This window comes from Megalobrama amblycephala, linkage group LG24 (genome assembly GCF_018812025.1).
Source record: "Megalobrama amblycephala isolate DHTTF-2021 linkage group LG24, ASM1881202v1, whole genome shotgun sequence".
NCBI classification, from domain to species: Eukaryota; Metazoa; Chordata; class Actinopteri; order Cypriniformes; family Xenocyprididae; genus Megalobrama; species Megalobrama amblycephala.
The window spans coordinates 24070460-24086217 of record NC_063067.1 but is presented as its reverse complement, the minus strand read 5'-3'; the positions used below and the strand labels follow the sequence as shown (position 1 = coordinate 24086217).

The window sequence follows — 15758 nt, the reverse complement described above, 5'->3', positions numbered from 1 at the left end:
TAGTTTTCAGGTTGATATAGCCAGTGAGTATGTGACTTTAGAGGAAGGAGACATTCTAAAAGAGCATTTCACTGGACAAACATCTGGACACTCTTGTAAAACAGAAGTGTGCTTAATCGTATTGAATGTGCACTTGTAGTGTTCTTGCAGATAATATAATATTAATTAAATGAAAGTCCATTTAAGTGCGCTTAAAGAGAGCACACTTTCATAACTATGTTTCTTTACACACTGAATTCTGAAATATCGTTAGCCTCATAGCATAATTGCCTAAGTCATTCATTTTCAAATGATACTTAGGCAATTATGCTATGAGGCTAACGATATGTTACATTTAAAGTGAATATATTTTAAATGCACTAAACTGCAACTTTATCATTAAAAATGTGTAATTACGAATATATTTAAATGCATGACGTATAAGTTTCAATAGAAATTACATTAAAACATTAATTTACCATGAATGCTTATCAGTTCATTCAGCAGTACACTACAACCATATTTCAAACACAAAATAATTACAAAATTACATTAAAAAAAATATAGTTAAGTGGGTCAAGAAGAGCTCTAAAGTTCAACTAGTTGCATTTAATGTAATTTTAAAGAGGTCATGAACAGAGTTGTTTTATTGTTTTATGTTTCCTGGGGTGCACTTATAATGTTATATGCTTTTTACATCAAAAATTGTCATAATCTAGAAATAAAAGGCATTTTTCCTACCCTGATTTTAGCCCTCTTGTTTGAACGCTCTGTTTTAAGGGCCGGGTCTGCTGTGAGACCCACTGCTGTGATTGGTTACATTTACATTAGATTTACATTTGAAATAGCCAAGTATTACTCTCTCGAAAACTTTTAGCACATTTTATACTATTACAGCTCTCAAGGCTAACCAATCATAAAAAAGTGCTGATTATAGCATTACATTTAGTTCTATGGCATCATATTTAGATCGTGGCATGAAAGGTTGCAGTGATGAACATTGTAGCCAATCACAGACATGTTGCGAGCGCATGAAAGCAGTGATCTCGTCATTGCAACTCGATTTCTGCACACTAACAAATGCTTTCATCATAACTAACAGTGCAAACGCGATGTAACTAAGAGATTTGTTGAATAAAGCGGGAGTTTTGGCGCGAATCCCGAACTCAGTCACTGATGAACTCGTGCTGTTTGATTGACAGCTCCAGTGATTGTAAAGGGAGCATTCTTTGATTGTTTTCTATGTATAATTTAATCACCAATTAAATAACAGATTATTTTCATCCTACTAAGAGAAACAATGTGAAGTTGATTGTTTAGTCACTGGTTTTCTTTACTGACACATAGACTAAGAACATCTGACTGAACATGAATCATTACATATCAGATCAGGCATTAGAATTAACACAGTTACTTACATGTTGTTGCATTACTGTCGAGTCCATATCATAAAAGTCTGTTTGCAAAGTCTGTGCCAAAATGCGATTGATTTACCAAAGAATCCACAGTGAAACGTACTGAATACAAATAAATAAAGCTCAACTGAGACATTCACATTGTTGAAAATAAATAACCAGATTCCCAGCATTAGGATCCTTCGAAAGGTAATGTTATTTTAGTCCTGTATCGCTCTTCTCTCATCCTCATCCTCACCTCGTCAACACACCAGTGGGCGGGGCTAACGTTGCAATGATGAAGTACGATGACCTCTTATATATCAAAAGCTCAAGGAAAATTTCTCAATTCATGACCCCTTTATTTAAAATTATAATAAATTTTCATTTTTTGCAGTTAACATGCAATTAAGTATCCAAAAGCATTATGTTCAGTTCACACTTCAGTATAGTCTCTTAAGGTATATTATTTAAGAGCCGTTATTTATGGACTCTTTTTAAAAGTATACTCCTTTTTCACAAGTGATATGCCACACAAGTACAAGATGATGACATCAATGCTTCTGTTCTGTTTTCCAAAAAGAGGAAGACTAGACACTGTTATTATTACATATATGTGTCAAAGGTTAAGTGCATAAAGGTTCAGCACAAGCATATTAGATGACCTCAAGCTACAGAAGTAGAGGAAGTGTGTGAGGGAATCTGAATGAGAGTGACTGAAGTAATCGTGTGTGTGTGTGTGTTTCTTTGAGCGTGGCCAGGCTTTGCCTTGCTGTACAAGTAAGAAGATTTAAAGCTTTACATCCAACACTCCACATCTCGTGAACAAAGTGGCAACAACACACACTGTCTTTATCTGAGGATATAAGCCAGAAAGAATGACAGAAAGAAACACATTTTCACTATCAGCAGGTGTTGTCATTGCACAACTCTCCTCAAACGAGAGTCACACCCATCTCTGTTATGTCTCTGTGTGTAATTGGGTAATGGCCTGAGAGAGTGTGTGTGTTAGTGTGTGTGTGTGTGCACATACAATCTGGTTGAGTGTTTAAGGGATAGTGAGAGACAATTAGTGTCTAGACACTGGAAAGATGGTGTAGAGAAGTATGCAGCAGGAAGTAAATCTACGCTGGCAGATATATGCAACGGACATATTGTGTTCACAGGCAAAAGTACCCTGCGAAAGAGATTTCAGACAAGCTTCTGAGGCAGTGTAATGATCTAATGAACTAGAACAAAACAGAAGTTTTGGTGCTAATCGAGCATATATTTCATTACTACAGTGACCGCCAACTACAACTTACAGACGCCATTTTGAGTCTTCAGCTCGAGTGACGTGGAACCGCACACACAGGATTGTGGGATATTATAGGCAGCGAAGGATACATCAGAAAATGAAAGTATCTCAGGAGACAGGAAGTGACACTATCATTGGATTCATCCAGATGTGTCTTGTTGCCTTCCTACATCTGTCTCCGGTCATCATTTCTCAACCACAGAATTCTGTTGATATGCTGTGCATATATTGGCTGTTCAAATACGGCCTATCCCATCATAATTTAGATCTATTCATTTCATAATATTAGGTTTACTGATTTGAATGCTTGATTTGAACATAATGTGATGCCAGATGTATCATTTAATGACTATGAATTATCTTATCTTTTGGTTTATGTCAATCAAATTCCAACTAAAATGTGCAAATAATGAATTGAGATAAGTTTTTAAAGTATTTAATTGTCAAAAAAGAAACATGTATTACCACATTAACCAATTGTTTTGTTTGAATTCACAGCAAAACATTGTAATATCTACACTGAGGAAAAGTTTAGGGTCAGAGAGATTTTTGAAGATTTTTGAAAGAAGTCTCAAATGCTCACCAAAGATTTATTATTTGTATTATTAGTAGTATTATTACAATGTAAAATAGCTGTTTTCTATGTGATTATATAGTAAAGTCTAATTTATTCCTGTGATCAAAGCTGAATTTTCAGCATCATTACTCCAGTCTTCAGTGTCACATGATCCTTCAGAAATCATTCTAATATGCTGATCTGATGCTCAAGAAACATTTATGATTATTATCAATGTTGAAAACAGTTGTGCTGCTTCTGTGGAAACGGTGATAATTTTATTTTTCATGATTTTCGATGAATAGAACAGCATTTATTTGAAATAGAGATCTTGGTAACACTTTATATTAAGGTGACGTAGTTGCACGTTACTACATGTGCTTACTATAGTAATAACAGTAAATTATGCATAATTACAAGTAACTAACCCTAAACCAAACCCTAATCATAACCATAACTCTATAGTAAGTACATGTACAATATAACTGTCACCTTAAAATAAAGTGTAACCAAAATCTTTTGTAAAATTATAATTGTTTTTACTGTCAATATAATGCATCCTTAAAGGTGCAATATGTAATATTTTCTGTCCGCTAGAGGCCTATTCAAAACAAAGGCGTAGCTTGATGACGCCAAGTTTAAGCGCGGAATCTTGGGACATGTGGTCTTCACATCACAGCCAGTGGAAATAATCGGATAGGACTCGGGAAGAAATCATGTTCATGGATGCGATTATTAGCGTTACTGTAGTATGAAGCAGAGCAGGACCGAGTTTTGTGGGAGCTGAATGAGGCCGCTGGAGCGATTGCGCAACACACGCCTCAAGAGCAGCAGAACTTTTATTATGACACAGTCGCCGGCGCCGCTTCCACTTTTCTGGTCATGAGTATGAGGTAACACAGCTCTGTTTATCATATTAGATACATTTGAGAGTGTTGAAAATGATGTTATAATGTTACTCTGTGCGTTCGCTCGGCGGCTGCTGTGAGACACTTGTTACACACTGCAGTAAGATAGATTGATTTTAGAATATCATATTAATAAATGCTGGATGGCTTGTGTTGATAAATGGCATGCAATTAATTTTAAAACGTATTGTATGATAGTGAAAATGCTGTATTACTATTACTAAAAATAAAGCTGCATCTGATTATGCTATGTTAGCTACTTCACAAAATAGTGTTTTTCTCTGAGGCATGGTAAAATCATGGTACTTGCAAAAAATCAAGAACATTATTTAAACAATATGACTAAATGTGTTGAGCTATATAACAATAATTCATTTTCTGTCTATAAATATATCAAAATAGTTGTTCCCTTGTCTATTAAAACATGTAATATATTAAAGCCTCTTTGGTGTTTCCATAGTTTCTACAAAATAAAACCGGAAACTGAGGGTAACGCGGGTATGACGCAATTGATGACTCCTCACACGTCCCGGAGCCTTGGTTAAAATTGCAATTTTCTCACGATTTACAAACAGTTGGAAACATTTGGGATATTGTAAGTACTCAAGTGAACAAAATATATAACACTGGCCTAGTGGTTTTTGGATATTTTACTGCAAAATTCTTACATATTGCACCTATAATGACATAAAGTGAGCCGTACAGTGTTATAAAGTTATGGCCATTCCTCTCACACATACAGTACAATATTCCTGACTCCTGAAAGAAGGGCGTCTCCAGCTTATCTGTGATATCATGCTCAAATACATTTACTCTAGCAGCTGTTATACCAGCATGACTTCAGATGTAGGAATATCACAATGACTGATATAGGGCCGCTCCTAAACCATGTGACTGTCTCCCCTCCACCCCACCCCCACACAGAGACATATCAGATCTGCAGCGACACAGTTTGCATCTAAAACACTGAATGTGAGTTTTCTGTGGGAAACAGACGTTAGATTGATTCAAATTGGTATCTCGAGTCCTTTATTTGTTAACTGACTATACTGTATGATTGTCATTGCTAGGGAAGACGACACAATAAAAGACATGCTGTGTATTTATTGTTTTTGTGTTTTTTGCTCAATTCAGTCTGCAAATGTTGTAATTCTGCTGCACAATATTTATTTTGTGCTGTTGTAGATTCAGTAGCAGTGCGGCAAACACTGTCATAAATGTGGAATATCTAATATAATATCAAAGAAATGCTGAAATGCAAAGGAATAGTAAAATTCACCAAAATGGCCACCATCATAGTGCAGCTCTGACTGCAGATTACTGTGATAAACACTTTCTCAGACACTGCTGTACACTCTCAATGACAGATGTCACTGAACACACCCCTGCTGTCCCCTCCAGAAAACACATGGAAAACATAATACTATATTCTATTTCTGCATTATTCAGAGTGAATATCATCTACTTCTGCCAAAAATGTGTAGTATAAGCTGTTCAGTATCCCACAATGCACTGAACTCTGACTGTACATTTTCACTGTGACTCATTATTTGATCATATTTCCACAACTTATTATGACATTACACCAAATTACATTGAAAAGCACAAAATGGCAGTTATTATTTCTGAGATTATAACTGAAAGCCATTCACAATGTTTCATACTGCAATACATTCACTGCTGCATAGTACATACTATGACACATACTGGGATCATCAGTCTTTAATGTTTTGTTTTATTCAAACAAAAATACAGTAATATTGTGAAGTACTACTAATATATATTGTTATTATAACGTTACAAAAATACTAATACTAGTAATTCACATACTAATTTCGTAGTGTACACTGCGTAGTGTGCAGTCAGTGCAGGCCGCATTTATATTCTACGCACAAACGTCACAATGGCTGCATTATGACGCAACAGTAGCCGTTTGAAGGCCGCGATTGCGTCACAATGACAGTTTAACAGCCAATTCATCTTTAGTATTGTACACATTTAACGCGTATTGTGCTTATGTTCTAGTGTGTATGTAGTATGGCTCGCTCACCTGGTGGTGGTGGTTGTAGTTGTTCCTCTGCTGCAGGAACGCGCCCTGCTGCGGGGGGATCTGCGGGCTGACCGGGGACCGGCGGCTCTGCGGCGGCTGCGGGGGCACGTTGATCTGCGGGGGAAAGGGACTGCTGAACCCCTGCACCGGGCACGGGTTGGCCGAGAAGCTCTGGAAGAAGCCGGGGTTGATGGAGGAGGGGATGCCCGGGTAGAAGTTGTCCGGCTCGGTGGTGGGGATCGGGTTTATTGCGTTCGCGGAATTGGAGACGGGCGGAGGAGGGGAGCTCGTCTGCACCGACCACGGCGTTCCGAAAGCGGGCAGGGTGGGAGAAGCTGAGCCGCCGCCGCCCCCGGGGTTCTGCATCTCCGGGAACGCGGCCGCGAGCATGTTATTGCCGCCGGTGCCGTTGTTGATGTGGTGGGCGCTGGGGGACTCCATCGGGATCTTCACCTTGGACGATGGCGCATCGGCGTCCAGGCCCGTGGAGGAGGAGTACGGCTGCTGCTGCGGCGGCTCAGCCTGCTGATGTATGTTCCGGTCGTGCTGAAGGTCACCGGCTGTCTGCGCGTGACCTACAGCGGAGAAACGGCTCTGCTCGCTGGACTGAGAGGCTGTCAACCCCGCAGGCTCATCCTGCATGTTGCGCTGATGTGACGGGAAAAGAGGGGACACCAGAGGCGAGCTGCTCGGGCACACCGGGGACGGGCTGGAGTAGGGTGTGAACGCGCCTCCGCCGAACAGTGTGGAGCTGCTGCTGCTGCTGATGTTCGCTGTCTGCAACAAGCCGAACCCGTAATCACCCATTTAATTGCGTCAAAACAGCGCAGCTCTCGTATCCCCAGGCCTGGTCAGGAACAATAAGAGACGCGCAGTGTCCTGTAACTTCCTAAAGCCTGTGTGGAGCGAGAGAGGAGGAGCTTTCGGTCGAGTCGGTCACCTTTTTGCACACTATAAATATTGTTCGCGGATTTAATTGTCTGCGGCTTTTTTTAGCCGTTCTATCCGTCCGTCCGTCCGACCGACCGCGCATCCCCCTCCTCGCGTTACCGGCTGATCTGCTGCTGCGGCAGAGGATTAAAACTCCTGCATGCGCGTCACCGCCGCGTCATAATTCATGCGCGAGCCCGCCCTCCTCTCAGCCGCAGAGCGAGCCGCAATGTGCGCGTCACTCATTCATTATTCAGGAGGTGCAGCAGAGCAGACCGGTCCGCCCGGCCCGAATGACAGTGTCGGAAAGATGGCAGCTGTTTGTCAACTGCTCAGTCGGGTGTCTTCCAGTCTTTCCACCTTTAGCCCTTATAATCTGACGTACTCATGACCATAACACACTGCGTACTGTGCTTAGTAGCCAGAACGTGAGCGTCGTCCACATACATATTACAGGGCGGACCTTCTGTGGCAGTATAGCATTTGCAGTACATAGTATGCAGTGAATTCTATACAGCATACTGTGCTGTTTAGCTAGATAGGCTTATTTAGTATCCTACATTGTATAGTGTATATTATAGGCCTAGTGTAGAATATTCTATATATATAGTATTCAGTACATAGTAAGTACTGTAGTATATTCTATATAGTGTACTATACAATATAGATCATACATTTAGTATTCAGTAGTATGTTCTATGTAGCGCTCTATATAGTAGGCAGTTGTCTTTTTTAATATATGTGTAGTGTACACTATATAGTGTAGTATATATTATATAGTGCACTATACAATATAGATTATATATTTCGTATTCAGTACATAGTAAGTACTGTAGTACGTTCTATGTAGTGCTCTATATAGTAGGCAGTTGTCTGTTATTACACTAGTATGTAGTACACTAGTATATCATTACACTATATATGTGTAGTGTATACTTTATAGTGTGGTATATTCTATATAATGTACTATACATTCTAGATTACACCATAGTATTCAGTAGGCTACATATAATGTATTACAGTATATTCTATATAGTGCACTATTTGTATGCAGTTTTTATTTTATTTTAATATATTGTGTTGTGTATCCTATAAAGTGTATTATATTCTATGTAGTGCATTACATAGTATGCAGTCCTTTATTAAGTATTTAGTATATTGTGTCCTTGTTACACATTACATACTTAATATAGTAATAGTAAATTATGCATGAATTACAAGCAAACAACCCTAAACCAAACCTAATCCTAATCCTTTAGTAAGTACATGTTGTTAATTAATATTACTCAGTACTTAATTGTATAATTACACTGTAACAAGGACACAAAATAAAATGTAATCAGATATTCTACATACTGTAGCATTAATATATCATAGTGCAGTTATAGAATATAGTTTAGTACATACTGTAGTGTATACTTGAGTATATAGTGTGAGTGAAAGGAGATAAGTGAAGATGCGATGTGCGCAGTGACGATGGGATCTAAAAATATCTCATTAAAATGCACCCGGGTGTCAAGGAGATTAATTCCTTATGCATGCTTAAACAGCATCCTCATGCTCCTAACGAGGGGACGTTATTCTGTCCCTCTAGTCTTTGTCCACCTTTTAAAGCATCTGATCCCGTTTGACAGCTGGTGGTGTTTGTACCTCCCACGTCAAATGTGGCATTTGTTTTAAGCACTTCAGCCCCTCTCTCTCTCTCTCTCTCTCTCAGCCCTGATCAATAATGAGCACTTTTAATGGATGTGTATGGAATGGGTTATTCTATCAATAAGCACAATTCATTAGGGTTAAATCAAGCACAAGAGCCTACGGAATCCCTTTCAAAATTCCCAGAAATGTCTTATTTTTCCACTGATGCAATCACTGAGGACAGATTAATCATATAATCATTGATCTAAGCCCATCATGGCTTCACCTCAATGCAGCGGCTATTGTGACAGTTACAAATTAACCAACACGTCTCAATTGATCAAAGTCTACTCACTTTTCCTATTTGCATGCCTGCTGCGTGCAGCATCATTATTCCTGAAGTTTTTCAATGCTCCCAAAATGCAGTTTGGAACTAAAGGACATGTCCTTTGATTTGTTATAGGAATTCACAGGCTTCAGTCCCTGTGTCCTTAAAGGGTTAGTTCACCCAAAATGAAATAATGTAATTTATTACTCACCCTCATGTCGTTCCACACCCCTAAGACATTCGTTCATCTTCGGAACACAAATTAAGATATTTTTGATGAAATCCGATGGCTCAGTGAGGCCTGCATCACCAGCAATAGTACTTGCTCTCTCAAGATCCATTAATGTACTAAAAACATATTTAAATCATTTCATGTTAGTACAGTGGTTCAATATTAATTGAATTGGCCGATTTCAAAACACTGCTTCAGAGCGTTACAAATCTTTTCTGTCGAATCAGTGATTCAGGATCGCATGTCAAACCGCCAAACTGCTGAAATCACGTGACTTTGGAGCTCCAAACCACTGATTCGATTTGTAAAGCTCCGAAGCTTCTTGAAGGAGTGTTTTGAAATCGGCCATCACTAGATATTGTTGAAAAGTCGTTATTTTGTTTTTTTGGTGCACAAATATATTCTTGTCGCTTTATAATAGTAAGATTGGGCCATCGGATTTCATCAAAAATATCTTAATTTGTGTTCCGAAGATAAACGAAGGTCTTACGGGTGTGGAACGACATGAGGGTGAGTATAAATAAATGACATTATTTTCATTTTTGGGTGAACTAACCCTTTAAACACAAGCATCAAATCCTGCATTCTGCCTATGTCATTGGTCATTCCTGGCTGGAGAATGTTCAGGGATATAGTAAACTGGAATAACCAAGCGTAGCAGCTGACCAGATGTAATTATCCTCTTTGAAATTCATTTTCAAAAACAAAAACCTGTATAGTAACAGAGATGGATGATTGTGTTTGTATGTGGACACAGACAGATGAGATAAGGGAAACAGAGTTAGTCAGGAATGGGATTGTGGGATACGGGGGTGTAGAGACTCAGAGATACGGCCAACAGACATTGTACACAATCTAATTTGCTGATTAGCCACCGTATAGATTTCAACCTACAACTAAACACCAGCTGGCCTTTTAAGTGTGTGTGTGTGTGTGTGTGTGTGTGTGTGTGAGCATCAGTGCTCCCTGGTTTTCATGGTGCATAGTGGACTTTTTAGGGAGCGAATGTTTCAGTGCACTGGATTGATTTTGTGATTGGGACAGGGCTTCAAATGGCTGACTCCCTAATCAGTGCCATGACTACTGAACTAGGGAGCTGACTGAGACGCACCCTAGATTTTAGTTTGTGTTTGGCTAACACTTGAAGCCACAATGCTAACAGATCAGTGTTTTTAGCATGTAGCTATGCGGTTGCAAGCAATGGTATTCTGGTCTCTAAATATGGCCCTAAATAAGACCCCCATTATTGTTTTATTGTTTATCAAGTTAATTCCCTTATACAATTTTTGATGTAAAAATCATACTAACATTATAAGTGCACCCCAGGAAACATTATAAAACAATAAAACAATGCAGTTCATGACTCCTTTTAAAAATATCCTGGCTCTTCCAAGCTTTATAATGGGAGTGAATGGGGGGTGAGATTTTGAAGCCCAAAAAGCACATCCATCCATCATAAAAGTAATCCATACGGGGGGTTAATAAATTTTCGTTTTAGACTTCTAATTCGTGACCGATGTGTTGTTTTGCTCTATCCTCTGAGCTTCTGCATTCAGGGGGTTAATAAAGGCCTTCTGAAGCGAAGCCATGTTTTTTTGTAAGAAAAAATCCATATTTAAAACTTTATAAAATATAATAACTGGCTTCCAGTAATGGTCATACTGGCAGACGAGTGACCTCTGACCCAAGGCATGACCCAGGATGTAGGAGTAGCGTAAGCTTAGATGCCTCTCGTGGTTCAAACAAACTCAAGCTCCTCTTCTCTTATATCGAAATCCTCCAACATTTCTTTTAAAAATGATCATTTTAGACGTTCTAATTTGTGACCAGTGTTTGGTCTATCCTCTGCGTTTGCGTCGGGTCAGTGTTCACTCTTTTGCCACAAATCGATGTGTACTGGAAGCTAGTTATTATAGTTAATAAAGTTTTAAATATGGACATTTTTCTTACAAAAACCCATTGCTTCACCTCAGAAGGCCTCAAAATCCCCCCCCCCATTCATTCACATTATAAAGCTTGGAAGAGCCAGAACATTTTTGTTCGTCTGAAAGAAGATATAGTCATATACACCTAGGATGGCTTGAGGGTGAGTAAATCATGAGATAATTTTCATTTTTAGGTGAACTATCCCTTTAATGCTTGCCTTAGCAGCTAGAAACACAGCTAGAAACAATGTATTTCTGTGCTTCACAATGTTTTGTTTAACAGTGAGAAAAACAAATGGGAAATTCATGCTGATCGCTGAAAGGTAATAGATTAAAAAAAGGAAATTTCACCAGCTGATCTCTGCAGAGATGACACAGCATATTCCCTTGAGGCCTAACACACACACACACACACACACACACACACACATTGTATATATGGTTTATGGGGACTCTCCATAGACGTAATGGTTTTTATACTGTACAAACTGTACATTCTATCCCCCTACACCTAAAATTACCCATCACAGAAAACATTCTGCATTTTTGGAAATTAAAAAAAACCACTGTTTAGTATGTATTTTAAGCCATTAGGTTTAAACCATGTTTACGTTGTAATACCCATGTCATTATACACATTTGTGTTCTCATAAACCATATATACAAGAACACACACACACACACATCTTCGTCATCACTTGTATCCTCTTGAGATCTCTCTTTTTCATCCCCCTTCCTCCATGTTCCTCTTCAGCTGTTGGGCCCATAAACTCCTCCTGCTCTTGTTGCCCAGATGGGGCAGTTCTACCAGTTTAAGGGCAGGTGTGGCGGCCCTGGCCGGTGCTGAGCAATCATTGGCTGTGATTAGTGTGTGTGATTTCTGGGTGAGGTTGAGTGTGTGTATGCGGTGGCGGGGGAGGGCGGTTATAATAGGGCAAGCTGCCAGCTGCTGTCCCCTTCCCAATGTATAGCCTTCTTAAACAGGATAGGGGGTTGTATATGTGTGTGTGTGTGTGTGTGTCAGCTGCCACAGAACTGAATGTGACACCTCAATCTGATGATGAGCACATACTATGGCTGTGTTCCAAAACCTAGCAAGCCGCCATACTGTCTACTGTCTAGGTGCCTACCTGGCAACCATAATGGAACCTTATAAGTGACTGATGTGGAGCACTGTTCAATGGCAGCCGCACACAAACTAGCATGTTTCACGTGAGACAATTCAATACAGTCTAAAGTTAGCATGTTGCTAAGCTAACAACGCGTCACTCAAACAGTGCGGTCACATTTACTGTTGTACTGCGAATTTTTGTGGGTGAAATACAGTCACTTGCATAGGAATCCACACGATTGGGAAATTTGCAAAATTTGCTTTATCCTTAGTATTCAAGTATATTTTTTGATACTAATTTCACTTGACCTCTCCGCCATCTTGGATGGATATTTTTCTATGCGCTGTCAGTGATGGAGGACACAGTTATAACACTTCCTCAGCAGGCATTTTTTGGGCTGAGCTTCTCGGGACGGGGGACACTCTCTGTCAGTTGGCGTAATTGTTGTGCAGAGCAAATCTATATTTAGATCGACGGTGAACTTGCTTACCAGACGGGCTATTTTCAGATTTCTGAGAAGACCTCTGTCTCGCTCCCTCCAATCGTCTGAACATGCAATGAAGACTGAACCACTGAACTAATGTTTATATTGATGTTGTTTATGATATTGAGATATGAGATTGAGATATGTATCTGGGTTTATATGCTTGAGTTCATAATAATTAACTGAATGTAGTCAGGGTAGATGGCATATTTAATTCATGCAAATGAAAACATAGACGTACAGTCTGTTGTAGAGTTTTATGGTCATAGGCACGTCATGTTTTCCAGAATTTTTTGTCCAGTTTTAGCCAAATGATCAACACAACAGTACAACCCATTGAACAGACTGTACTTTTATTCCTCTCTCTCTCTCTCTCTCTCTCTCTCTCACACACACACACACACACACACACACACACACACACACACACACACACACACACACATATAAGTGTGTTTAGAGGCTCTTTAAGAGGCAGCTGTATCAGTTTAAGGGTGAGGAGTGTAATCAGTGTTGAACACAATGGTTCCTTCTCCTTTAAACAATCAGACAAATTCTGAACAAAGCATATGGTCTTTTGTTTGAATCAATCAATGTTTGAAAATCAGCAAGGCCACAAAATCTGTAGCTCTGAAACCGCATCTTAACCTGACATGAATCTGTTACGATACAACTCTCATTTCAGGTTTTTATTTTTATTATCCTAATGACAAAGCAATCAAATAATCGCAGTCGCCCAATATTAAGTGTTTATCACTAAAGTAATGACTCGTTTGCACACTCATATCATTAGTGGTGTTTGTTAAGGCAAGCAGTGCTATTACTATTGCTTATAATTAGTGTAAAAAAGATTGTTTCCAGTTTTTTGGACACACAAATCATTAAATTTGTTGTTGCATAAGGCCAAATGTGTTTAATTGGTTTAATGACCTGTACATCCCAGTGACAGAGTGTTATAAACTGCTGACAGTGTTCACAAGTTCATGACATCATCATGTGAAGGCTCAGAGATATGTCAGTACAAGACATGTTTTGAATCTATATGAACATTTCTCATAACAATTTCACTTCCATTTCATTGACTGTATGAATTTGACTAATTTAAAACCCTTTTCTTTAAAAAAAGATTTGTGTGCTTAGCTAAACTGAGCTAATAAATGAAAGATTAAATGAATCCAGTAGAGTCTAGAGTTTAGTCCAGTATAGTAAAGAGTCTGTTCTCTTTCTGTTAAAGATCACATTAGAAAAGACAGACTGGTGAATGAATGAGTATATTGAGACAGACACAGCTGTTGAAACTCTATGAAGACTTCACAAATGAACAAATCTTCTACTCAGAGAAGCAGAGCAAAAGACACGGCATCATCCATAATATCTGTATATGAACCCATAGATATGCTTGTGATATGCTAAAAGTCAACATATACAATTATATATATATGTATACGCAGTATCTCACAGAAGTGAGTACAGTGTAGTGAGTGTACAGCTTGTATAACAGTGTAAATTTGCTGTCCCCTCAAAATAACTCAACACACAGCCATTCATGTCTAAACCGCTGGCCACAAAAGTGAGTACACCCCTAAGTGAAAATGTCCACATTGGGCCCAAAGTGTCAATATTTTGTGTGGCCACCATTATTTTCCAGCACTGCCTTAACGAGCTTCACAGGTTGCCAATTGGAGTCCTCTTCCACTCCTCCATGACGACATCACGGAGCTGGTGGATGTTAGAGACCTTGCGCTCCTCCACCTTCCGTTTGAGGATGCCCCACAGATGCTCAATAGGGTTTAGGTCTGGAGACATGCTTGGCCAGTCCATCACCTTTACCCTCAGCTTCTTTAGCAAGGCAGTGGTCGTCTTGGAGGTGTGTTTGGGGTCGTTATCATGTTGGAATACTGCCCTGCGGCCCAGTGTCCGAAGGGAGGGGATCATGCTCAGCTCATTCATGGTTCCCTCAATGAACTGTAGCTCCCCAGTGCCGGCAGCACTCATGCAGCCCCAGACCATGACACTCCAACCACCATGCTTGACTGTAGGTAAGACACACTTGTCTTTGTACTCCTCACCTGGTTGCCGTCACACACGCTTGACACCATCTGAACCAAATAAGTTTATCTCGGTCTCATCAGACTACGGGACATGGTTCAAGTAATCCATGTCCTTAGTCTGCTTGTCTTCAGCAAACTGTTTGCGGGCTTTCTTGTGCATCATCTTTAGAAGAGGCTTGCTTCTGGGCCGACAGCCATGCAGACCAATTTGATGCAGTGTGCGGCGTTTGGTCTGAGCACTGACAGGCTGACCCCCCACCCCTTCAACCTCTGCAGCAATACTGGCAGCACTCATACGTCTATTTCCCAAACACAACCTCTGGAAATGACGCAGAGCACGTGCACTCAACTTCTTTGATCGACCATGGCGAGGCTTGTTCTGAGTGTAACCTGTCCTGTTAAATCGCTGTATGGTCTTGGCCACCATGCTGCAGCTCAATTTCAGGGTCTTAGAAATCTTCTTGAAGCCAAGAAGATCTTTATCTTTATGTAGAGCAACAATTCTTTTTTTCAGATCCTCAGAGAGTTCTTTGCCATGAGGTGCCATGTTGAACTTCCAGTGACCAGTATGAGAAAGTGAGAGCGATAACACCAAATTTAACACACCTGCTCGCCATTCACACCTGAAACCTTGTAACACTAACGAGTCACATGACACCGGGAAGAGAAAATGGCTAATTGGGCCCAATTTGGTCATTTTCACTTAGGGGTGTACTCACTTTTGTAGCCAGCGGTTTAGATATTAATGGCTGTGTGTTGAGTTATTTTGAGGGGACAGCAAATTTACACTGTTATACAAGCTGTACACTCACTACTTTACATTGTAGCAAAGTGTCATTTCTTCAGTGTTGTCCTGCAGATTCTTCAGTTTTCAAGC

General features: G+C 39.8%; 1 protein-coding gene across 4 annotated transcripts in view; it reads right to left on the bottom strand.

Moving 5' to 3' along the window:
* Positions 1–7534, bottom strand: part of cpeb2 (cytoplasmic polyadenylation element binding protein 2) — a 41862-nt gene extending 34328 nt beyond the window's left edge. For 2 of the 4 annotated variants that reach the window (XM_048177541.1, XM_048177542.1), the window contains exon 1: positions 6185–7534. In XM_048177541.1, the coding sequence (XP_048033498.1) occupies positions 6185–6991 (807 nt within the window). In that variant the 5' untranslated portion in view covers positions 6992–7534. The remainder of the gene's footprint in view (positions 1–6184) is intronic. The other 2 variants (XM_048177543.1, XM_048177544.1) reach the window with 2 other exon arrangements.
* Positions 7535–15758: the final 8224 nt, after the last annotated feature.